Consider the following 24,522-nt stretch of genomic DNA (forward strand, 5'->3'; position numbering starts at 1 on the left):
AGACACCCATAATGGACCACTGGGTTAGAGCAATTATCATTACATGTCTGGCTCAAGGTACATACCCCCACACAGTAATATCAGCTGTAAGCCTTGGACTCCAGATAAACATTGTTCCAGAAGCAAAAAAACACATTTATTTTGGTGGCAGCTTAAGTTTCAAGCTACAATGAATTTTAATGAACAAATGTGAGTTGGAGCAATAGCCGTTAAGAGTCTTTCCCAAGGACACATACACCCACAATGATTTAACTCTTTCGTTTTGCACAAAAATCTGTATCAGTATTAACATACATTTAACACATAGAAAGTAGTATTGTCATCATCCACGTGTACATATAGATTCACTAAGATGCTGTTGCTGTAGCTTCCCTGGAGCGTTGTGAGCGTTCCAATCTCATCATAATCTTCATCACGCCAATCCTTTGATATCACAGGCCAAGTTAAATTTCCAACAAGAAATTCAAGCAAAGGCTGTGTGCCTAACTCCTCTATTCTGTCTGAAATTTAGGGAGAATTATGTATGACTTGTGAAAAGTTTACTTGTGAATTAACCTATTACAAAATTTGAGACGAATGTAGTTTTAAATTACATTATATGTAAAAGCTATTTTACTAAATGGCAAACATTATTTTCTAATACTACAACTTAGGCTATTTTATAAATTATCCTTTACTGAAAGGCTAGGATATTTTTTACACAAATTAGTATAGTTACTGTCGGACTAATATTATGTAAGATTAAAATAGAAAACCTATTGGCTTATTACCGTACAGTCTGTCATAAACTAAAGCTAGCCTCCATTACTGTCATTCATATACAAATGGCAATACTATACTCTGGCAAGCATGCAAGTTTACTTTAGTTTAAAATCTTAAATAAATAAAATCCTGTACTAACCTATATCAACACATGAATTGTAAAGATCCTTTGCTATATTGAGACTCGCATCATCTGTAGTGTTCCCCTTTTCCTCCAAGATTTCTGTGAAAGAGTTTACACAGCTAGCATGGCTTACGCATACATAAATATTGCAGCAATATGTTACTTAAAGTTAAACTTGTTCACACAGATAGCATTGTATTGCTTACATTCATATAAAAAATACCCAAAGTAAAAAAAATTTACAAATGCACTAAAAATCGAAACAGAATTTTGGGTGCAAGTGAAGAGTCTTCTCCCCCCCCCTACTTTATTTGCTAACCACTAACCCCCTAACCATCAACACGTGGTTAGCAAATAAGGTGGGGGGAGATTCTTTACTAGCACCGAATTTTGTATACCAAAATATCACAGAAAAGATTACTTGCCCCATGATATAAATCATACCTTTTTGGTAACAGTAGTACAATGAACCGTTACTACATGTCTAATATGTATTTTAAACATGGAATCAGTTATAAAGTATAAGAACATAGACAAAGGGTGCGTAAAGTAACATAGGCCTATAGTCTTATTTTCCAAAAGTTACCTCTCAAACGGTTAATAACATTATCTCTTAAAATAGAGTAAGTCTCCAGTTTAGTTGCATCATCTGGAATAGGATTTTCACGGATCCATTTTCCGCATGCAAACTCGAAGAAGTCTTCGCATGGGTCGACATCAAAATTTATGTTTTTTCGGTAATAGGCAGCTGTAAAATATACCGCAAATTACTCGTTTTACTTAAAACATTAAGCAGTAATTTAATTACAAATCAAAATTCAGAACAATTTAAAAACTACGGTTGTGTAACCCAAAATGGCTTTGAGAAAAAACTCACATATTTCAGCACATTCTGGCGTGTTGCAAATTTGTGTCTGTCCTATGACTCCTAGATAAGCTGTAAACAAATAAAATAAAATTGTAATTACTAAATTAACTCACTTTATCAATGTATGCGTATGTTGTTTGTGCTGTACTCACGTGTGGCAAGAAAAGGGCGGTAAAATTTAAAATACCCAACCGCAAGGTGTCGCGGTAAAAATAAACCAAATGGGTTCTAAAATTAACTCCGTAATCCATTACGAAATATCTACTTACGCATACAAAATGCAAACACATTTTTAGAAATATTTACCCCCAACTTTATTAGCATGCTTTACAGCAATTAAAAAAAAAACATTGCAAATAATTAGAAAAATAACTTTTAATCGCTGGATATTTGTTTAAATTTTCTAAACGCATAAAAAAGTTTATTTCTTTTTTACCATACAGTCTAAAGCTGTACTTTGGAGGTGTGATTGCTCGATGACAGACGTACAATAACAGCTAATATATAACACTTACCTAATACAAATAAGCAGATGAACAATACAAGAGCTATTATGACTAAGAAGATAAATATTATCACTGGTTTTCGCAACATTTCACCCTACTTTTAGCAGCTATGGACGATAACTTTGCTGGAATGCATAACTGATGCTCTAAATCGTATAAGTTGTCACGCATCCCTAGGGAAACGGGGCCACGCTCTTGAACAGCTGCATGTTTCTCTATAACGATGGACACTATAACACAGTCAATTAAAAAGAATATTTTAGAAACATTTTTATCCACCAACTGCGCATCAGACTGAAAATAAATATATAAAAAAGCATGATTAACACGAATGGCATTTTTAGCCCATTTTTAAAATTCGCATGTTTCTAGTTTTTGTAATATTGTGCTGGGGTGGGGGAAGATGGAACACTTTCATTCTATTTTCTCGTCCTATATTTGGAAGTAAACAAAGGACATTTAAAGAATTTGAAAACCGTATCCTCACAACTGACATAGACCGTTGTTAACGGTTTAAAGATTTTATGATATTATGTGCTAAAAGAGATGTCCCGTTTTCCGTTGCGACACGTTTTGATGGTTTACAAACTTCTTCAACGGAATTAATACAGTGTTGTAGACTTTTTAGCGGTAAAATAAAGAGACAGCAGGGAGGTAGAAACTGTTTCATGTTTCGCGTGCATAATTTTTCGAAATGGTAGCGATGTCATGAAATGAATTGGTAACTTGATGCACGATTTCGTTGATTGGGATATTTTCGCTGCGATTTCTATTTCTTTGCTGCAGAAGTTTGCCGGATGATTTGTCCCGACGGGGAAGCTTTCCTGCAAATAATACAAAACTTACCGACAACACTTTAAATAGCGCGCCTGTTATGTGGTTCTGGGTTCAAGACTCGACGCTGCTACCAGCACCGTGGGCGTGCTGGCTTGTTTTGGCCAAGATACTTTGCTCCGCAACCCATAACCCATGAGCTTTGGGTAAGAGGCGGATATAACCACTGTGCCACGGCGCCAGACGTTAAAGTAGAAACAATATGTAAATTCGAACTATTAGCTTAAAAATTAAATACCTTTCAATGCGTTCTTAATGTTACTACACTGCTGTAAAGTGGCAACAGCAGCGGCCTTAAAATGTTTGGAGTGTTTTGGTGGATAGTGATCGCTCATTTCTTGGATTGTGTTCATTTTGGTTGGGTCAATGGACAAATAACTTTGTTCAATAATTTGCTCCTGCCGTTTCGCCCATAGAGGAATTAGCAGCAAGACGAATGCGCTCAGCACCATCGGTGCTCCGGCGAAGTAAAAGGCAGCCATATAGCTCCCACTTTGATCTCGGATGGCTCCTAAATGGGAAGCAACGATAAATGACTGAACGAAACAATGAATGAAACTTATTTTCTCTCGCGTGGCGAGGCAATGATAGTCGTTATAAAGGTGGTTGTACACAGTATCCGGCATGCGAAGTCGTATGCAAACCCATTACCGAGTTCCGCATGCGGCAGCGAAATCCGGACAAAACAGACAAAACGGACGAATTCCGGATAATGCGTGTACAGCCACCTATACACGGGTATTCCGTTTAATACACCTCGTGTTTTATTCGGAGACTTTTGTCGCTATACATCCCGTCGCTTCGTTTAAAATAGATTTCAATATTCGCTACCGTAATAAAAAATAAATAAAGTTATTATTATTGTTATTATACCATTGACCAAGGGGCTTATACAGCTACCTGCAACAGGCGGTCCAAGAGAACTGAGCGAAATAACTGCTAATATGCAGCCCCATGCGACAGATAGTTGGTCAGCGCCCACAAGATCCAGTGTCATAACCGGTAACAAAATTTCAACCCCGCCGTCCAAGGTTCCGAACATAATGGCATATGCCAGTACGCCGTTTTGAGTGTACATGCTGGAAATAACGAGTTGATTAACACAGAAAAGTTCTCTTTGGTAAGTTTATGTAAACCAGTGGTCACCAATGGGTTGTCAGCCATAAACATTACCAAAAAAATAAACAATATCCTTCGGTCGTGTTTTAAACAATTAAAAACGGTCTATGGGAGTCATGAGGATACGGTTTTATAAGTCTTTGAATTTTTTTGTTTACTATCAAATGGGAAGGAAAAAGTGTCCCAACTTTCCCCACCCTACTATAGAATTGTATGTATAGTTATAGATGGATATTGTCGGCTGGGTTAGCAGGTAGTATGCAATATCTACTTGCCGTGCTTTTAACATTCAACAACACTCTTTAAGGGTCGTGAAGGCATAGTTATATAATTATGTACATAGAAGGGTAAGGACGATGGGAAACCTTTTCCTTCTATTCCTTATTTCTCGTCTAATTTGGTAGTAAACATACAACATTCAAAGAATTATAAAACCGTATCCTCACGACTCCCACTGTTAATTGTTATTCATAATCAGGATATTTGGATATTATGTGCTAAGGGTGTCCCGTCTCCCCAGCCTACTATATATTATCTTTTTGCTGCAAAATAGTTAGATAAAATAGATTAAAACATGGAGCAGTTCACCTTGGTTGAATGAGAGTTACGACTCCCATCATACAAGCACTGAACTGGGAGAGATACAAGCGGTTGATGTATCGCGAGTCGGCAAGCTTACCAGCTACCAATCTGCTAATAGTAGACGTTACACTCATGTATTGTAGCATGGAAGCGGCACGCGGACGACTGATACCGATGTCGCTGCAAAGTTTTATCTGAAACGTAATAAAAACAATATATTTATATGGTACAGTGGGGGAATATGGGAAATACTTTTATATATTCTATATTCTAGTCCGATTTGGTAGTACAGAAAATATCAAAGAATTCTAAAGCCGTATCCGCAAGATCCCCATACACCGTTTGTTAATTGTTTAAAACGCGATCAGGATGTTTGGATAATATATGTGCTATGGTTTTCCCATCTTACCCCACAGAAATATATAAAAATACACTATACGTTTTTTCTGTATTAATTAAAAAGAGGTCCATAAATACAAAAATATATCACTGCTTTAACAGGCCGACCGTCCTTCTGGCATAAAGTAAGGGTTAATGTATACGTTGCATAGAGTATGTAAACATGACGTAGTGATACGGCGGATTATTTTTTTGTGAGGCCGAAAAACGACAGTCTTTATAACACGGACTTTTTTGTTTTGTACACCTCATTCTAGCTTACGAGTTACCAAGTATGTTACTTTGTGGGTGTGTTTTTTATGTATGGCTGACAATTTAGACAACTGTATCATGTATGTGTAATAGTTGCCACGTATCATGTATGTAACTGTATGTATTATTTTCATAAGGATCCACTGTGCTGAAACAATTGCCGTTAAATGAAGTAACATACATGGTAAATCGTAAGGTGGCACGAGGTGTTAAACCCGTGTGATAACGACTGTCGTTTTCCGGCCACGCGAGAATAAATTAAGTTACATTCATTACAAGTGTCTTGTCCATAAAAAGCGTGTATAAAGCAATTAGTTGCAAATTCCACCGTTTATTATCCTGCAGCAACAAAATGTCGTCTTTAAGTGACAATTTACGGAAATGAAATGCTACGTGCCCAATTAATAACACAATAAGTATGATAGATTGGACAATGTAGTAAAAAGATCATCGGAAATTAAAAATGACAGTTTTCCCGTATCCGTTTCTCGTTTTATATTGCATCTTCTAATATATGAGTTATTACCAACAGAAGTGTTATTGCGAGTATAATGTATTCAAACGTAAATTTCAATTTTCAGTATTATTATAATATAAAAGGTTGGGGGAAAGATGGGCCACCTTTAGCACATAATATTCAAATACCTTTATCGTGTTTTAAACAATTAACAACGGTCTATAGGAGTAGGAAAGATACGGTTTCACAAATGTTTTTGTTTACTACCAAATAAGGAAAGAAAACAATAGAATGAAAGATGTCCCGTCTTTCCCACCCTACTATACGCACATATATTTTATACTAAGCTAATGTACATACACACATGACCTTCTCTGTTTATTCAAAAATATTTAGTCCTGAATTTTTATTCAAACAGGAGAAATTTGGAGTTCATTAATTGCCAAAGTTGGTTCTCTATATGCTTATATTCATACACGTAAAACAGATTAACAAAATGTGCCCAAATTACTAAAGAATTACAAGTTTGCCATATAGTATACTGAAAGTTCAGTATAATATGCTTTTACTAACATGGTAGAGTGGGGGAAGATGGGACACCTTTAGAACGTAATGTACAAACATCCTGGTCGTGTTTTATACAAAAAGAATTAACAACGGTCTATGGGAGTCGTGAGGATACGGTTTTATAATTCTTAAAATGTTCTTTATTTACTACCAAATGTGATGAGAAAATAGAATAAAAGGTGTCCCATCTTCCCCCGCACCACTATACTAAAATTCAACTTTTGGAAGACGCGTAAGAATAAAATAGGTTTTTTTCCAAAGTGTACAAAGCTTTCTAAGAACAAACAAACAGAGCTTCGTTCTATTGAACCGTTGCGTTAGACTGGCACACGCAGAAGGTATAGCGTATAGGACGCTGGGTCACGTGCTTCCGGATGGCGGTAAAATAAAGCTGGAGTACAGAACAGTATAGTGTGCGTTTGTGCGCTCGACTCTAATTGTATTGTTACTTAGCCGTTTCGCAGGGCGGTTTCGCTAGTCGCTTGTTTTGTATATTAATCGGAAACGCACGCCACTTTTTAGATAAAAGCTCAAGCTCTGGTCTGTATATGACACAACTATCAGTTTGAGTTACAGAGAGTAGACAAGAATGTCTTTACCCGCTTACTTTAGTACAGTGCTGAATTTCGTTGATTTATAAGATATGGACTTTATAGATTTAAAAGTTACAAAATAATACGCTTTTATGGTTTTACGCAACATAAATTTGAAGTAGTAAACAAATAGGACTATTAAACTACATTTGCATACTAGGTATATACGTATGTACTGTTATCCTCTAAAGTGTTAGTTGCGGTGATACTGTAGTATGGTAATTTGAATATGAATTCGGGTTGTAGGTACAAGGAGTTAGAATAGAACAGACATCGTGTGGTCAAAAACTTAGGCATAAAGCGTTATAACTGCGTTATTTCCTTACGTTCTGCGAAACAGCTGCGAGACGGCCGGTTCGGGAACCGGATAAGCATACAATCAATCACGTATCATGTTTCGATTAACGATGGATGCATGCTAGTGCTTGGTGGCTACGAATTTGGCCATAGTTATGTTCCTCTAAGGAGGACACGCTTTGAAACGGCCACAAAAGCGGTAAATTTAAAGCGTCCAAAAAATGTCCCGAAATGGGAAACAGCTAGGCGGTTAAAATAGGGCCAAAATTATGTAACTGCCTTCAGCACCACGAGCTTTTTGGAATGTTAACGTTCATTACAGAAAGCGTGTGTGTGCTAAAGTTAGTGATCGCAACTTCAATTCATAATTCTTACTTACCATATGGACCCATGGTACTAGATAGCCGAGTTTGCATAAGCCCACTGCTAAGCACCAAACTAAAAACGCTTTGTTTTTCCACAGCGCAAGTTCCATAACGAGGCCCTTGGCAGGAGAAGACTGGATTCTTTCTTGTGTCGATCTGGGCGCGGCGCTAGGTTCGTTTAATGGTCTAAAAATCAGAGCGTTTAGTGTTTGCTACGCAGACTTTCTGTACTGTAATTTGAAACATTACAGAAAGCGTGTGTGTGCTAAAACTGCGCTTATTATCTTCTACGAACCTGTAAGTGGCTGCACAGAGAACAGTAGATAACGATCCGCCTCCTAGGACTTTTAATGCAACGCGCCAACCGTAGTTGGTGCTTAGGATATTGTATATGGGCGCGATCACCAGAGTTCCAAGCGAGCTGCCTGCTAGGCAAATTCCGCTCGCGAGTGCTCTCTTTGTGCTGTGATTTTAAAGTGGATGTCCACCAATAAATAAATTACATTATCATTTATATTGTTGTCCTATAATATGTTCCATAGCATGATACGCGTAGCCGTAGGATCTCACCATTACAGAATAAAAATAACACATAACAAGGCAAATATTTCATATCATACCGTGAATGCAAAAAACAATAGATACTTAATGGCAATTTCTCAACCCAATGGACACTAATAGGTGGTCTAAATTGTAAAGAAACAAATTCCCACTATAATCCACATATACGTGGTGACCCGTAAACTGGCACGAGGTGTATAAAACAGAACACCAGTGTTATAATGACTGTACTTGCCCCGCCATGCAAGGATAAACAAGTTAAATACGTGGTAACTTGTAAACTGGTACGAGGTGTATAAAACAGAACACCCATGTTTTATAACGACTGTCATTTTCCGGCCATGCGATGCAAATTTTACATCTACAACCCCAAAAAGACAAAGTAAAAATACTTGAAGTATCTTGTAACCATCACCGCCCCTTGCATGTAAGCGAGGCTGGTGCCAAACCCAAATCCGAACCCATACGTCAAGAATAAACTCTCAATAGAGGTAGCAAAGGAAGAAGCAAACAGAAACGTCGAAGCGATAACGATTCCAGCAAGGGTCACCTTTCGGCAGCCAAATCGGTTAGCTAACACTCCGCTTAGAGGGGCAAAAATGAGAATACAGCCAAAAGCAATTGACCCAATCCATGCTGAAAATAATAACGGGAAACGTATAAATTTTCTGTATAGGTTTGGTGCAATAGGAAAGTATAACATAATTTTATTATCTTTTCTGTCACATTAACGACGGTAAATACTAGCTAAAACTATAAGAGAAGGGACTTAACAGCAAATTAGAAGTCTTTAAAACAAGCTACGCCATGTATAAAATCTATAGTAGGGTGGGGTAAGATGGAAAATCTTTTTATTCTATTTTCTCGTCTTATTTCGTGGTAAACAAAGAACATTCAAGAATTATTAAACCGCATCCTAACGACTCCCACAGACCGTTGTTAAATGTTAAAAACATCATTAAAATAATTGGATATTATGTGCTAAAGGTAACCCGTCTTTCCCACCCTACCATATATAGAGAAGACAAAACATAAAACAAAAATACAACGATTTCCCTGTTAAAAAGTGTCACATTACCAGTATGTTAGCAGTAAAATCTATGTATATACCAAATATATCGACCTTACCTGTTTTTGAAAGTGAACCCTTGAACTCTGCGATCATATCTATATACAGAAGACTGAAGCAGTTATGGATTCCTATCACTACAATGTTTATAGTGAAAGCTGCAAAAGTAACCACCCAACCCCAACCACCATCTGGTACAGTAGCAGTTTGATGGCATTCTATATCATTAGATATTATTCCTTCTGGTTCTAAAATTGGGTCGCAAACTCCTGGGCAAATGGTTGCCCGTTCTGGCTCTGGGGTGTATGCTTTCGCATCTAAAAGTAAAATAGTAATGTAGGGTAAGATGGGAAACCGTTAGCACCTACATTTCCTGAATGTATTTTTTTTTAAATAACAATGTTTTTTATGGGAAGGCTAGGGTTATATTATTCTCTATTCTGTATTTAAATATTTTTTGTTTACTACCAAGTATGACGAAAACAGAATGAACCTAAATCACGAATCGCTTAAATTATATCGCATTACATGTAACTAAATGCACTCTTAATTTAAATGATATTAAATACCTTGTTCTTCCATCGCTTCAAGCCAGCCCAAAAACCCAAAGCAAATTTCTAAAACATTTGCGCAAAAACGTCAATATATAGCAGTTGTCCAATCACAATCAGGTCTGTTTTGAAATAATCGATATGTAGACGTTATTTGAAGTCGAAATTTCTGATCTTTTAGATTTATTGAATAAATGTAACTATTTAATTCCTGCGCGGAGGTACAACGGCAGTCGCAATGGCACAGGTGTTCTGTTTCAAACATCTTGTGCCAGCTTACGTGATAGCCTGTATATGTTACATTGTGGGTTACTTTTTTATTCATTGCTGGCCATTTGGAAAATTCATTATAACCACTGGATTGGATAAATTGCAGTTAAGTGTCATAACTAAGTACACATACGTTCTTACCACTCTACCGGGACGTAAGTTACTTAATATCAGAATTTATTATGCATCATCAGATGTTATAGTTAAAGTATCGAGATAAAAACATATGAGGAGAGATTAGAAAAGTAATTTTAGTACGATTCATGACATTACGTAAAAGCCAAATGCTTACTGATGAGTTAACAATTTTACAATTTAGTACTCTGTCTACGCATACGAAACGTTGACATATACAGTTGTTTTTTTTAAATAAGTAGTACATTAAACACTTACACACTGAAGGTTTAAATGGTTTGGAACATAGAATGTAACAGTACTAGCAAATCATAACATAAAAAGGTAAATTAGTTGAAAAACGGCATGTTTACTAATATTGTAGTACTTCTGTTACTAGGCATAATGTCTTGCCAAACGGCAGACGTAACATTGAAATAAAATTACTGTTATATTACAGAACAGCCTAAAAAGATTGGTTTTAATTTGAACAGATATTCGGATGCAAAAAAACATTTTTATACAAATCCAACAGAAAGGGTCATACACAATTGAACTTTACACTTGAATACGTGGTAATTTCCAATGAAAATTACATGTATTTCAGTTAAAAAAAAACACAGTAAATGTTAAATTTATTTAAGCAATACCACCACGCCAACTAACTCTTGATTACAACTTAGGAACTACAGCACTATCGGGGCTTATAACTAAGGCCAACATTTTTCCCGACAAATGATAGCAAAAACGTGAAGTCAACCTTTAATAACAGCAATAGGACGTAAACGAACAGCCTTTTTGCTGATTCCAGCTGCTTGGCAAGTGTTAACAACTTCTGTTACATCTTTATAAGATTCTGGAGCCTATAAAATATTTAAACCAACTCAAATATAAAATAGGCAAAAAAAACTTTATTTCGAATGGTACAGTATATAATATTAACTATAGCTGTATGGACAGATTTTGTTATAATTTAATAATGCTTAAAAATGTTGTTAGCTTATTACCTTATTTAAAAGCTTAAGCTTATGCTGTGTCACTTTGAAAGTACTGCAATACACTTTGGCTCTGCTTATTTGTATAAACACACAACAGCTGGTACAGGTATCATGTGTTTAACAACTATAACTGTAACTGTATTTTCACAATGTCACCACAGATTTTACTGAAAATTTGATCCTAGTAAAGAATCCACCGCCTACATTATCTGACTGCAAAACGAAACAACTAAAACCAACAAATATAACCACTGAACTCGAACTACTAACCTCTCTAACCACTAATCCAGGACTACCAACTAACACTTTTCACTAGCTTAACATGTAACAGACTGAAAAATTCTTCACTAGTGCTGAAAATTTAAACAGTGAAACACAAATGCTAAAAGGACCTAAAAGAGTTTAGGAACCCGAACCTCTAGTATTAATGAATAAAGAACCAGCAATCTTAAATCTTAATAATGGAATATCATGCACCTACCTCTTCCATTACAAGTTTAGGTGATGCAACTCTGATTGAAATATTTTGATCTGTAAGTTTATCAAGGACTTCTTGAAAATCGAGTTTTCTTCGCGATTTTGCTCGAGATAATGCTCGGCCCTGTTATAGAACTCTATTATGAGATATGTGATTGCATATGTGTCAAATGTAGGGTAAATGAATGAATGTAACTTATTTACCTTCACACGTCCATGAAACGACAGCCGTTATAATAACACAGGTGTTTAGTTTCATGCACCTCATGTCAGCTTACAAGTTACCATGTGTGTAACTTTGTGGGTGATTATTTTGGGGAGATTTTTATTTTACTAACAGGTTATGCAGTCCTGAAATTTTTATATTGCATAAATCAGTATGCAGTGCAATAAATAAGAAATGTACAGTTGTAATATATTATCAGCTTAATAATGTCTTACCAGATAAAACATTATTTTTGCAATTAAGTAACATTTTACTACTATTTTACTACTATGCATTTACTTTATAGGAAATGCAAAATATTTACATGTGTACTGTACTTGTAACATCATTTTAAAGACACAAATTATACCACAGCACTTACTGCCCCATGACAAGTTGTTCCAAATGTTTGTTCCATTCCTTGTTCAGTGCCAGTTAATACATAGCTACACGTTCCCATGGTGCCCCCAATTAATACTGGCTGGCCTGTGAGCTGGGATACAAAATAAAAAATGAATAGACAAGTGTTAAAACTTATGATATCCAAACTGGGGTTAACATTTTTTAGGGGTCGCCGAGAGTATTTCAATTTTAAATAAAAAGCTATATCATAGCCTACTATTAACAGTAAACGGTTGCGGAAAATTTGGGGAAATTTTTTGTCACTTCATAAAGTTAAAAAAGACTAAAATGTTAAGTTCTCTAATCTTTACACTTAAAAAAAATACCTAAATAAGATTAAAAAATGAACATTTTTTACACTTTAATGAAAAGTAGTTAAATGAATTAAAAAACGACTAACTTTTAAATTTTAATAAAATAAAAATTGAGCAATTTTTACACTTTAAAAAAAATACTTAAAAAAATAACAAAATGACAATTTTTTACACTTAAATAAAAAAAAACCTAATTAAATTAAAAAATGAGGCAGTTACTTGATAATCCACAGGGATGAGAGGATGGTGAGGAGGAAATGCTCTCGTTGCCCCTTTCCTATGGACGAGAAGTCTCTTCTGCTTCCCATCTACCATATGCTCCTCAATCTTAGCGATGTTGTGAGACACGTCATAGATCATTTGCATGTCTAGGTCGTCAGGAGAACATTTAAACACTTTTCCAAACGCCTGGAAATAAGAAAATAGTGTAAGGCTTAGGCAACATACCTAGGGTGGCAGGGTGGGCAGGTCTACCCCCGAATTTCATGCACTGGATTAATTGGTAAATATCAGTATCAGGAACCAATAAGCTGGATTTTCTTCACAGTACAGTGTGTTAAACTATCCTTGCATCATTTACCCTTGCATGGCGGGGCAAGGACAGTGCTTATACCTTGGGTGTTCTGTTTTATACAATTCGTGCCCGCGAACAAGCTACCACTAATGTAACTTTGTGGGTGACTCTTTTTGAGGGAATTTTTTTAAGTTTATCTATAGCTGACGATTCGGACAACTCATTTGTGACCACTGGATTGGAGCTATTGTTAAATACGCCCACAACGGTAGCAGCGTCAAGCCTTGAATCCGTAACCTCTAGTTTAGATGAAGGCACGATAACCATTGTGCCATATAGGCATAGTTATTGTACTAAAAAGTGAGACTGCAGATCTGTAGTAGCCTACTAACTTGTCTTGTGAGAAATGTCATAGAGCTTCTATTAACCCACGCGTAATTCCCCGCTGCGCACATTCCTTTCAAGTAATCTTGGCCTTCCTGTGAACCAATATGAGCGCACGCCAATTGCCGATCGTTGACGATTATATTGTCGCGGTTCATTGCCTTTTCCATGGCAACCAATGCGTCTAGAAAAATTTATAAAAAAAATTCAAATTTTGTAAAATTTGTTATATATATATACACTTTTTTTAAATAGGTACACAAAATTTGTTATAGCTTGTGTCAGGTATACATTTCTGTAAAAAAATATTTAAAGTTAACAAGTATTAAAAAAGTTTTTACTATATTCTACCGGGCCATTGCTCTTGGTAAAACAATGTTGTATGTACATGTTCTATGTATAATAATGCAAAAAAAAACGATGTTACAAAAATAATTTTTGAACTTGTAGTTGTACGTAACTGTGTAAATAGGGAAAGTTCTACTTTTTTACCAGAAAACAAAAAATGTATTTAGCAGGCGCTGTGTTAAAGTGGTTTGCGCGGATGCCTGTAACCATTAGGTAATGGGTTCAAGGCTTGACGCTGCTACCATTGTGGGTGTATGTGTCCTTCGGCAAGACACTTTTTAGCAATTGCTTCAACCAAGTGGTCACTAATAGGTTGTCCAAATTATCAGCCATTTGAAAAAAAAATAATCACTCACAAAGTAACATACATGGTAACCCTTAAGCTGGCATGAGGTGTATAAAACAGAACACCCGTGTTATAACGACTGCTATTTTCCGGCCATGCAGGATAAAGTTAGTTACATTTTACCAATTTGAAAAAATTGGAATTTTTTTAAACAAACTTCAACTTGCCTGTAGCAACTTGGTGACCAAGTCCTCTGCTGCCACAATGTATCATCACACATACTTGACCTTTGTATTCCAAACCCATCTTATTTGCTGCGTATTTATCAAATATTTCATCCACCACTTGAATCTCAGCGTAATGGTTTCCAGCACCCAGGGTGCCAAGCTGTAAGAAGGGTGGTAAAAAAATTAAAGAAAATTTAAATAAAAAGAAATAAATGCAAAAAATAAATAAAATGCAAAAAAAAGAATTAAATGTAAAAGGGAAAAGTTGGTCCCTTTATCTAGCCAACACATTGAAGTCATACATAGTGGCTCAGCCAGAAAAAAATTAAGGTAAAATTTTAATTAAAAAAGTTTTTTTTAAGGGGAGGTTGTGACCCTCGAAAAACCCCGGCTGCGCTTCTGCTCAGCCAGAAAAAAATTAAGGTAAAATTTTAATTAAAAAAGTTTTTTTTAAGGGGAGGTTGTGACCCTCGAAAAACCCCGGCTGCGCTTCTGATCATTTAATTGATGATATCCACCTGTGGAAGTCCTCTTTTCTTTGCTCTCGCGGACACTTTACTTGGCTCAGCTTGCAACATCCTTCCGTATTCCTCGCAATGCTCTTTGTCCTCCGCCCACGCATATCCTTCTCGCAACGACCAGTCCATACCCATCTCTAAAGCTTCTTCTAAATCCCTGAAAAATTAGTTTTACTTTTATTTTATTCTATTTAACGTGGGTGAGGTCCTTGTCTTTAAGATATAGGCCAAAGAATGTGAATCGCTTTATCCTTTAATGGTGTGAAAACGACAGTTGGTATATCATGAGTGTTCTGAAACATAATATATAATAACTAGAAAACTTTTGAAAAATTAGACCTGCACAAAAAAAGATGTCATTTTACTTTGGGGTTTGGTCTCTAAATGTTCAAATTTAGAATAAGTCTTACTTTGCGCCCATGGAAATGACAGTATGACATCTTAGATTAACTGAAAAAACTTTTGATTAAAAATTGTCGTATTACTTTTTGGGCTTTAGTTCTTGATATACAAGAATAAGTCTTACTTTGCCCCCATAGGAATGACACCTTTAGATCCAACACCAACAGGAATATGATCAAATAATGACTGGCAGAGGATTTCTTTCACAGGGTTCACATCAGTTTCGCTCAAATTAGTTCTTAAAAGTCGTACACCACAATTGATGTCAAAACCTATGAAAAGAAACATATAAAAATAAAATTTTGAAACATGAAATTGATGTTTACGTTTGTTCTATTCTATGTGGGTGAGGTCCTTCAGGGACCTGCGCCAGATGTGACCCATTACCTTAACAATCAGGCTAAGAATGCACATTACAGAATAATTAGGTATTCTAGGATATCCTAGAATACTTTATTTCGAATCTAGAATTCCGAATCTAGAATTTCGAATCTTTTTATATTTATAGGAAAAAATAACTTTACCCACAAAAGTCAGTTTATTGACTCTTTCATAGCAGCGTTGTTGGATCATGAGCTGTAAAATGATAAAAAATTGTACTATTGGGTAGTTTTTGCGTCATGAAACGTATAGCAGGCTATGAAAAGACGTTACGAAACGTTTACTCTCGAAAGTCCCACAAACACAAAAATATTTTTTTTCAAAATTAATAAGTTTCAAAAATTGTTAATATAGTATATGAGATGACGTGTGATTAAGTCATTAAACAAAATACCGAATCCCGTAATTAGATTCAAATACAAAAGAATTCGAATCTCACGGATTGAAATTCTGTAATGTGCATCCCTAAATCAGGCTTAACCAGAGCAATGACAATGATGTATGTATAAGTCTAATATAGCTTTTGCCAAAACATATAACGATAACCCTGAATGGAATAGATGGTCAAAAATGTTGTCTTATATTCATAAAAAATGGCATGTTCTGTTTCATACACCTCATACCAGTTAACGAGTTACCACGTATGTAACTTTGTAAGTGTGGTAATTTTGTATGGCTGACAAATACTTTTGTCTAGATATTGGTCCTATTTTTTTTATAAATTATCTAACACTGTTGGCATTAAGACCTACCTACTCCACCAGGTGAAATAATAGCTTGAGGGTCATCCATGTCAAATGCCGCCATGTTTCCGATAGCGAAACCATAACCTGAGTGGATGTCAGGCAGACCAATGGAGCTCTAAAAAGTTTTAAAAAAACAATAAAGAAAATATAAGTAAAAGTTGAAGTGAAAATTAAAAATAAAATCCTGACAGATTTCATCTTGCTATTAGTATTGGCTGTCTATAAGAACAAGCAGAACCAAAGTATATTGCACTGGCCATTCAATAATGAGGTACCAATAAATGTATGACAGCTATGGCATATAGGTGTAACTGTATTTCTCTCTTCACCACAGATTTTTAGTAAAACTTTAAAACTGCGACATCTATACTAAGTGGAAGTGGTGCAGCCAGGTAAGTTTTCGGTTATCAAGCGAAAAGCCCCCAACTAAAAACGTTTTTTAACCACTTCACTTATTTCTGGCTGTGCGACTGTCTATGCCAATACATTATCATAAATTTTCTTACTATATGTCAATTTTTACCTTAACAATACCAGGCAGGGCAGCAACGTTAGCAATCTGTTTTACTCCTGGTAAAAATCCACCCGTGGAACCCTGGCACGAATGACGAAGCTCTTCCAACATTAAATTCTCGAGATGTTTGTTTACGAAAAACTCTCCTTCAACCTGGAAAGGAATTTTTTTTAAATAATTGGAAATCCATAGGCCGGTACTATCTGCAGGATTTGATTTAAAAAACTAACCTTCATGTTCGGCACAAAACCTTTGGCAATTTTCCAGCTGTATGGAGTTTGGCGGTGCAAGAACTCCATTTCTTCATCAAATGTTCGTGGCATCTTATTTGATGTTAAATTCGCTTGTTATGGGATAGAACTACGAGTACGACGCTGTGTGGACGATCAAATGAAATTAGATACCGCCCGCTTGATTTAAAGGCCACGAACAATTGTAGTAAGACTGGTGCAACTGTAAACATTGTGATTACACCACCACATGTAAGGGACCATATAAAAGGGGCGGTCCGCCATGTTTGGTCTATATTTGCTGTCGTTTTGGTGCTGCAAAATGTATAAATAAAATTTAACTTTATGATTTTGTATAACAATACTTGTTATTAATGATAAACAAATTATATATATACATTTTGCAATAAACCTAACGAAATACATTCTGTCAAAAACATGTTCTCAACTAATTTTTAATCATTTTTTCTGGGACTTCCCCGTTAGCAAGGGGATAGTTTTTCCTTTTTATAGCCTTGTTGTTGGTTGGCATAGACTTGAATAAAAATGTTAAGGATTGAATCTTCTGATGTTATTCCTGCACGCATTGATAGCTCTAATCAAGACGCATTTCAGGGACGTAACTTTACCCTGGTGAAACCGAGGTAATACTCTTATGTTAGTACATTATATAGCGTGCAAATACTGGTAATAAAAAGTTAGCTAATTCCTAATTCAGTTCCTCTGATGTCAAGTGTTATTAAATATATCTCCCTTTTAACAGTTACATTATTTTGGTGCTAGTGATGGATCTTTCCCACAACATTATTTGCTAACCACTAAACCCCTATAACCACTAACCCCAACTAACCATTAACCCCTAACCACCAACCTGTAACACTTTTCACCAGCCTATTGTGCTATCTACCGGAGGATTCTTCACTGCTGCCAATTTACCTTCCCTTTTACAGTTACACTATTTTTTCCTTTTATTCACAGCATGTTTTAATGACTGTCATTTTGCTGTTGATTCTCTTCTCTTTATTCTTTAAAAAATATGATCTTCACTTTTGTTTTTTAATAGATAAATACAAATTTATGTTATTTTTCCGCACAGATGGGTTGATGATAGCCAAGCAAGTTCTTGCAAGTTGTGTCATAACAAGTTCAATCAAATCAGAAGACGCCATCATTGCAGGTATATTTAAAGGAGCTATTGTTTTTGAATATGCCAAATGTGGCCTAAATCCTAAGTCCTCACCTATATATAGAAATGTAATTATTTTACTTTAAATGTGAATTATCAAATATATATATGTTTTACAACTTTATTTATATTTCTGTTGCTCAACCACCTTTAGCTTATTATAGTACTGTGTGGTAAGATGGAACTTACAAACAAATAACAACGGTCTATGGGAGTCACGAGGATACAGTTTTATAATACTTTGAATGCTTTTTTGTTTACTACAATATGGGATGAGAAATTCTAATGAAAAAGTGTCCCATTTTCCCCTACCCTACTATATTACCAACTACGTAAGATTTTAACATGTTCAGGTCCTGTGGTCTTGTCTTATGCAACAAATGTTGTTCTGAGAAGCTACCACTTCCACAGTTTGGATCCCAATTAGCTGACCGTGTGTGTTCTGCATGTTTTCCAATAGCATCATGTGTTACTATGTCTTATTCACCGCAGCAGGTAAGAATTTATAAAAAAAAATTATGGCAGAGTACAAATATTAAAAAAAAGTTATATATATTTCTAAAATTTAACAGCAGAATACAAAAATTTTACTTACAGTATTATCACATACGCCTTTTACAAATGCAGGAATAGTTTGAGCTGAGGTGTTGCATCAGTAATAGCTAAATCATTGGTTATTTAACACTATTGCCGTAACCATAGACCAGAGAAATAAAGTAAAACTAAGCTAATGAATATTGGTATATATTATTTCTGGGTTTAGGGCTGTATACTTCTAGTTTTAGTGCCAGACCTAGCACTTTTGCAAATTTAATGTTTTTATTGTGTTTTTTTTAAGCTGAAAATCAGACAACGCTGTTAAAGTTTTACATTTACAAAGTTACTTCAAACCTTTTTTCATAAAATTGACTAATAAAATAACTTTTGCCTGAATTTTTGTTCTTTACAGATTACCTGATAATTATATATTTATTTATTTTTTGAGGAATTTCGACTCCAAGCAGCGCTCTCTCTTTCCACCTTGTGTCGGGACAAACCAGCACCAGTTGTGGCTCTAGGTGGCGCTCACATGCTCGTCAACTTAGCAAAGTTAACTCAGCATTCGAATGTAGATATAATGGTATGTAATTATGTATATCACATCTTGCACAGTAGTTAGCAAGTATGCCTAAAACCTAGAGGTTATTGGCAAGGCTAGTCACTACTACTATTTCAGCCCTACATGTATTTTAGCATTATAAATGTATGAATGAATGTAGCTTCTATAAATGTAAAAATATATGTAATTTATTAACCCTTGTGTGCCGTGGCAACAACAGTCTTTATAACACGGTTGTTCTGTCTCATACAGTGCCAAAGATGTATTGGAAAATAGTTTGGACCAGTAGTTCTAAAAACTTTTTTCTTTTAGTAGGCTATGAGAACTTTAGCAGAGAAAAATCAGTTAACCATTTTTTCCCAGGAGTATTTTGTTATAAATGCATAAACACAGACAATTTTTACTAAATATCGCAATAAAAGCAAAATGCAAAAAATGATAACAATAAAATATTTATTGTTATTTCTGACAGTATTTTTATTTTTCTAGGTTCATATATCATCTGCCATACACACACTACTAATGCATACTGACTTGGTGGAATGGTTTGTTTCTATTGGTGTTTTAAATGCCCTCTCTGTAATGCTGGGTGTACCTTCCTCTGCTGTTGCATTGAAACAGTACACTGTACTAACAGAGAGTCTAAACTCACTGAGAACCATCGCAAAGGCAAATGATTCACTTAAATTGAAAGGTGCATTAAGTAAACAAATAATTTTTTTTTCCCTTGGTCTTAATAACGAAGATCGAAAAAATTTACTGAAGTGAAAATACCTTAACTTATCTTAAGTATTTTTTCTAAATATCCAATGTCCAATAAATTCAGTTATAAAGAGTAGATCACAATCACACAGAACAAATACTACAAAAATATGTACTTCAATTTAACCTATGTGTTTATTCACATATTGTAAAAAAAAACATAAAAAAATCCTCTTTTACTTATAGTTGCAGAAAATGCCTGTTTGTCTGCATCCCTACAGCTCTGCTCGCGGCAGGACCCCAGCATTTCATTAGTTGCTGCAACAGTTGTATCACTGATTGCGCAATACCAACCAACCCATGGCCACATCTTAGCAGTTCCAAACGTCCTGCGAACCATTATACTGAAGATTTCAAACTCAGAAGAGGAACAGGTGAATTTTATAACCCAAATTATGGTGAAAAAAATAGTGATATGTATATAAGCCTATGTGTTACACATTCAGCATGAGTTTATACCATGTTATCAGTCTTGACAGATTTTTTTAACCTTGTGCAGATTACAGAGCAAATGCTAAAAATATTGGAAGTTTTGTCTAAAGGAAATGATGAAATAAAGCACAGGTAATTAGGGGTTTATTTTTATTAATAAATGTAACTTATTTATTCTGGCCTAATGGGACAACTTTTTTTAATAAATGTATATTCATTTAAACAACCCCTAAATGACCACTGTGTTGGAGCATTTGCAGTAAGAGTCTTGCCCAAGAATATGTGAGCTAACCATTGTGCCCAAAATGTCATACTATTGTAAAATTGTATTTTTTTTGGTTAAAAGTATTTATATTTATTACATGCACCTTAAGGGAGGGTTTTACTTGACTTTTTAGTGCTGTGGCAATGTTGGTTAGCGTGTCTGCCTCAAACCCAGAGGTAATGGGTTCAAGGCTCTTCGCTGCTATTATTGTGGGCGTTGTTGTGGGTGCCTTTGACAAGACACTTAAACTGAAATTGCTTCAACCCAGTGGTCACAAACGGGTTGTCTATATTGTCAGCAATCAGTCATAAAAACTACATATATCTATATTAAAACTTATTTTGTTGCTGAAATAGCATTACATCAGAGGATGCTGCATGTGGAAGCCTGCTGGCTAAAGTGTTTCAAACGAACCCGAAAAATCTTCAAATTTATGTGAACACAGCTAGCACTGTGGGGAATCTTGCAACAAACAGTATTGACCAGGTTGGTAGTGTAATTTGTAGTATTGACAATGTTGGCAGTATTGAAAGTGTTAGCAGTAAAGTGGTAGTATTGACAAGAGTGATAGTTCAGTACAATTATTAGTATTGACCATGTTGGCAGTGCAGTGGCAGTATTGACACTGTTCAAAGTGCAGTTGGTAGTATTGACAAGGTTGGCAGTGCAATTATTAGTATTGACCATGTTGGCAGTGCAATTATTAGTATTGAAAGTGTTAGCAGTGCAATTGGTAATATTGGCAGAGTTACAGGTGGTATTGACTAAATTTATAATTTTTTTGTTCATTCAAATAAATGTAAATATGCTTTTAACTGTAAGCAAGTTTCAACAACTGTTGTTTTGTTGCTATATTATGTCTTTTCTTTTACCTTTTTTAATTTTCTTAATCTAAGAGACAAATAAAGTTTTTATTGTTTTCATTCCTAATTTTATAGGTGTTGCTACAATCTAGCTTTAATGCAGTACTGAGTGCATTGAACAGAAGTTTTCCTAACTATGTAACTTATGAGCTTATCAGAGCTGCTGCAAATTTTGCTTATCATCGATGCAACTCACAATTTCTGGTTTGTACCGGCTGATACTGGAATATGAAATATTTTGTTTATATATAGTTTTTACAGAATACAGAGTATGTATGTATGAGTACTTATAAATGAATGTAATTTACTTTATCTTTGCGTGGCTGGAAAAGCTGATAGATGTTTTGCCAAATGATGCATATGCCCACATCGGTGGCAGTGATGAGCCTTCAACTCCTAACCCTTGGGTTAGAGGCAGGCTTGTTAACCACTGTGTCACAGTGACAGATTTTGTATTACAAAACTCTTAACAATGTAGTATTACTATATACCCTCACAATTTGTGCGCATGTTCCAAAGCATGTTTACACATACTGTACAACAGCTAAAATGTTACAAATTACAATAATTTTTGGTCAGGTAATTAATGCTCCAACCCAGTGGTCATTAATGGGTTGTCTAAATTATTAACCTCACAAAAAAATCCCCCAAAATATAATCACCCACAAAGTAACATACTTGGCGACTCATAAGCTAGCACTAGGTGTATAAACCAGAACACCTGTGTTCTAATGACTGTCGTTTTTTGCCCACGCGAGAATAAAGTAAGTTACATTCATTCATTCAATTTGAAATTATTTAAAAAGATTCATTTTTTGTATTATTTTAAATCTGTAAATTTCAGATCCAAAACTTCAGTACTGTTGTAAAGTTGTTAAACCATAGCAATGCCTCGATACAAAATGAAACTTTTCGTTGTCTGTTTAACTTGTTTTCAAACCGAAGCATGGACACCATCCAGTTATTAAGCAGGTACAGTTTGACATATAGATTTAGTTGGTTTTAACATCTTAAAATAAATTTAAAGTATATATATATACTTAATGTTTGGTGTAAATTAGCGAAAATTTTATGTATTTCTTGTAATTTGAAAATGAAATTAACCTAAGCAAGAAGAGAATGAAATTAGCCAAAAAACAATTGCCTTTAAAACTAACTTTTAATAAAAAAACTTATTTTTAAAAATTTATTAATAAAAAAATGTGACCGTTTTAACAATAATGTGTACAGCTAATATTTTCCTTTAAAATTGTCAGTTAATAGTTTAAACAATTTTTTCCAAAATACGCCAATTTCACTAACAATAAAATAGTCTTTTTCCAATATTCAAATACATTTTGCTTAATACAAGAACCCACCCATAGAAATGGGGTGGAAAGTTTTCTTACCAGATTTTCTGAGCAAAGCGCTTTAATGGAAAACACCAAGAATTTTCTGAACTCCACAAAGTCCAACTATGCATAGAGGAATGGTAGTCTGTACAAAATATTTCCTAATTTGTTTTTATCATAATAATTTAGTATTACAAACGCAATTTTAAATCAATGTGGCAATTTTATTTGATATTTTTTTAAATTGTAGGGTGGGAAAAGATGGGACACCTTTTTGTTCTATTTTCTCGCCTCATTTGATAGTAAACAAAGAATATTCAGAGAATCATTAAACCGTATCCTCACGGCTCCCATAAACTGTTGTTAAATGTTTGAACCACGATCCAGATATTTGTATATTATGTGATTCAGGTGTCCCATTTCCCCCCCCAGTACTATACTAACAGTAGCAAAAGACTAACAGTTTTTGTGCAATGTTTTTACAATTTTTTTCCAGTGCAATATAGTGTTTTTTAAATAAATGTGCAATTAATTTTTCTATTTTTCATGCCTTTGAAGGGTGTTTTATTTGCTGGTTATCGCCAAACGTCATACCTATATTTCTGTGAATAAAATGATCATTCATGACAAAAACAATACTGGCTCCTGGCAGTTGGACAAAATCAATTTGAAGTTTTCTGTTCTATGTCACTTATTTGTCCTCTCGTGACGGAAAACCTTTATGGTTGATGTGTCGCCGACTTCCAAATCATGTTGTATACTTGTGTATTTTTGAATTTTTAGCAATTCGTTCGGGATTGAGGTTTAATCCAAAAAGATTAGCTTTAACCATTTTTGTTGAAGCAATGAGCACCAAATGTCTTAGTACCACGTAATTGTAGTAGCGTCGAGTTCTTCTGTTATTTAAGCCTACAACTGTTTTTGTGTACAATTTGGCATTTACGTAAATTACATATAGCGGATTATATAGTTCTGGCGGCTTTACGCGCATACTGTACTGCCAAGGAATAATGTTTATGAATTGAAATTGGTTGGTGCAGTGCTTCTCAAACTGCGTCGTTTTTTAAGGTGGGGCACGTGGTAGGCCTAGTCGTATTTACGAAACGAGCTCTTTCAGCGAACTTATCAAAAGGCATGGCAAAAAAAACAGTTCCGAAACCTCTGGGTTAGAGTTCCCAATCATGTTTTTTACAGTACATCCTCGTGTGCGGGGCAACGACAGTCGTTAAAAGTACGGGTGTTTTGTTTCGCCATCCCCCTTACAAGTTATCACGTAACTTTGTGTAGGGCTATATATATATCTTGGAATTTTTTAATTTTGTAATATCAGGAATCGTACTGATATAAC

At 35.1% G+C, this 24,522-nt stretch overlaps 4 protein-coding genes, 1 long non-coding RNA gene and 2 other non-coding genes across 7 annotated transcripts in view; 4 read left to right on the forward strand and 3 right to left on the reverse strand.

The window, feature by feature from the left end:
- LOC113474774 overlaps positions 1–6,645 on the forward strand; it is a 14,535-nt gene extending 7,890 nt beyond the window's left edge. The window contains exons 2-3 of the long non-coding RNA XR_003396461.1: positions 315–318; positions 6,635–6,645. This is a non-coding gene — a long non-coding RNA (uncharacterized LOC113474774). The remainder of the gene's footprint in view (positions 1–314; positions 319–6,634) is intronic.
- On the reverse strand, positions 151–2,487 carry LOC100179319 (phosphate-regulating neutral endopeptidase-like). The gene is made up of 5 exons (XM_018814236.2): positions 2,270–2,487; positions 1,764–1,823; positions 1,473–1,634; positions 902–985; positions 151–500 (listed from the first exon to the last, which is right to left on the reverse strand). The coding sequence occupies exons 1-5, from the start codon at positions 2,346–2,348 to the stop codon at positions 286–288; spliced, it is 600 nt and encodes a 199-aa protein (XP_018669781.1). The 5' UTR covers positions 2,349–2,487; the 3' UTR covers positions 151–285.
- On the reverse strand, positions 2,911–10,219 carry LOC100176983 (monocarboxylate transporter 10). Its single transcript, XM_002129915.2, has 9 exons — positions 9,925–10,219; positions 9,415–9,672; positions 8,679–8,922; positions 8,021–8,188; positions 7,740–7,911; positions 4,802–4,989; positions 3,995–4,173; positions 3,333–3,605; positions 2,911–3,084 (listed from the first exon to the last, which is right to left on the reverse strand). The coding sequence occupies exons 1-9, from the start codon at positions 9,935–9,937 to the stop codon at positions 2,927–2,929; spliced, it is 1,653 nt and encodes a 550-aa protein (XP_002129951.1). The 5' UTR covers positions 9,938–10,219; the 3' UTR covers positions 2,911–2,926.
- Positions 7,645–7,696, forward strand: mir4014-2 (microRNA 4014-2). The gene has a single exon (NR_034403.1). It is a non-coding gene; the product is annotated as a microRNA 4014-2 (primary transcript).
- Positions 7,937–7,990, forward strand: mir4014-1 (microRNA 4014-1). Its single transcript, NR_034402.1, has one exon. It is a non-coding gene; the product is annotated as a microRNA 4014-1 (primary transcript).
- A 116-nt stretch (positions 10,220–10,335) lies between the features above and the next one.
- Positions 10,336–17,504, reverse strand: LOC100176177 (tRNA-splicing ligase RtcB homolog). The gene is made up of 11 exons (XM_002129992.5): positions 17,237–17,504; positions 17,016–17,159; positions 16,499–16,607; positions 15,490–15,637; positions 14,964–15,120; positions 14,446–14,605; positions 13,593–13,768; positions 12,906–13,094; positions 12,353–12,463; positions 11,770–11,889; positions 10,336–11,153 (listed from the first exon to the last, which is right to left on the reverse strand). The coding sequence occupies exons 1-11, from the start codon at positions 17,327–17,329 to the stop codon at positions 11,046–11,048; spliced, it is 1,515 nt and encodes a 504-aa protein (XP_002130028.1). The 5' UTR covers positions 17,330–17,504; the 3' UTR covers positions 10,336–11,045.
- A 210-nt stretch (positions 17,505–17,714) lies between these two features.
- LOC100186391 lies at positions 17,715–23,807 on the forward strand. Its single transcript, XM_002130047.4, has 11 exons — positions 17,715–17,880; positions 18,333–18,413; positions 18,776–18,917; positions 19,408–19,542; positions 20,011–20,215; positions 20,470–20,657; positions 20,783–20,847; positions 21,337–21,466; positions 21,919–22,047; positions 22,688–22,815; positions 23,208–23,807. Exons 1-11 carry the CDS (start codon positions 17,783–17,785, stop codon positions 23,305–23,307), a joined length of 1,401 nt encoding a protein of 466 aa, XP_002130083.1. The 5' UTR covers positions 17,715–17,782; the 3' UTR covers positions 23,308–23,807.
- Positions 23,808–24,522: the final 715 nt, after the last annotated feature.

This window comes from Ciona intestinalis, chromosome 12 (assembly GCF_000224145.3).
Source record: "Ciona intestinalis chromosome 12, KH, whole genome shotgun sequence".
Lineage (NCBI taxonomy): Eukaryota > Metazoa > Chordata > Ascidiacea > Phlebobranchia > Cionidae > Ciona > Ciona intestinalis.

What these genes read in the sequence shown, in the direction of transcription:
- LOC100186391 (XM_002130047.4), top strand. Translation starts at nt 17,783, where the DNA reads ATGTTAAGGATTGAATCTTCTGATGTTATTCCTGCACGCATTGATAGC. An exon ending in AATGATGAAATAAAGCACAG is followed by an intron (nt 20,848 to 21,336) that starts GTAATTAGGGGT and finishes TTGCTGAAATAG; the next exon opens with CATTACATCAGAGGATGCTG. An exon ending in ACCATCCAGTTATTAAGCAG is followed by an intron (nt 22,816 to 23,207) that starts GTACAGTTTGAC and finishes ACCCACCCATAG; the next exon opens with AAATGGGGTGGAAAGTTTTC.
- LOC100176983 (XM_002129915.2), bottom strand. An exon ending in CTCTGTGCAGCCACTTACAG is followed by an intron (nt 7,912 to 8,020) that starts GTTCGTAGAAGA and finishes TCTGATTTTTAG; the next exon opens with ACCATTAAACGAACCTAGCG. An exon ending in TAGTACCATGGGTCCATATG is followed by an intron (nt 4,990 to 7,739) that starts GTAAGTAAGAAT and finishes ATTACGTTTCAG; the next exon opens with ATAAAACTTTGCAGCGACAT.
- LOC100176177 (XM_002129992.5), bottom strand. Translation starts at nt 17,329, where the DNA reads ATGCCACGAACATTTGATGAAGAAATGGAGTTCTTGCACCGCCAAACT. An exon ending in TGGTCACCAAGTTGCTACAG is followed by an intron (nt 13,769 to 14,445) that starts GCAAGTTGAAGT and finishes AAATTTTTCTAG; the next exon opens with ACGCATTGGTTGCCATGGAA. An exon ending in TGACATTTCTCACAAGACAA is followed by an intron (nt 13,095 to 13,592) that starts GTTAGTAGGCTA and finishes TCTTATTTCCAG; the next exon opens with GCGTTTGGAAAAGTGTTTAA.
- LOC100179319 (XM_018814236.2), bottom strand. Translation starts at nt 2,348, where the DNA reads ATGTTGCGAAAACCAGTGATAATATTTATCTTCTTAGTCATAATAGCT. An exon ending in GCCAGAATGTGCTGAAATAT is followed by an intron (nt 1,635 to 1,763) that starts GTGAGTTTTTTC and finishes TATATTTTACAG; the next exon opens with CTGCCTATTACCGAAAAAAC. An exon ending in TGTTATTAACCGTTTGAGAG is followed by an intron (nt 986 to 1,472) that starts GTAACTTTTGGA and finishes ACTCTTTCACAG; the next exon opens with AAATCTTGGAGGAAAAGGGG.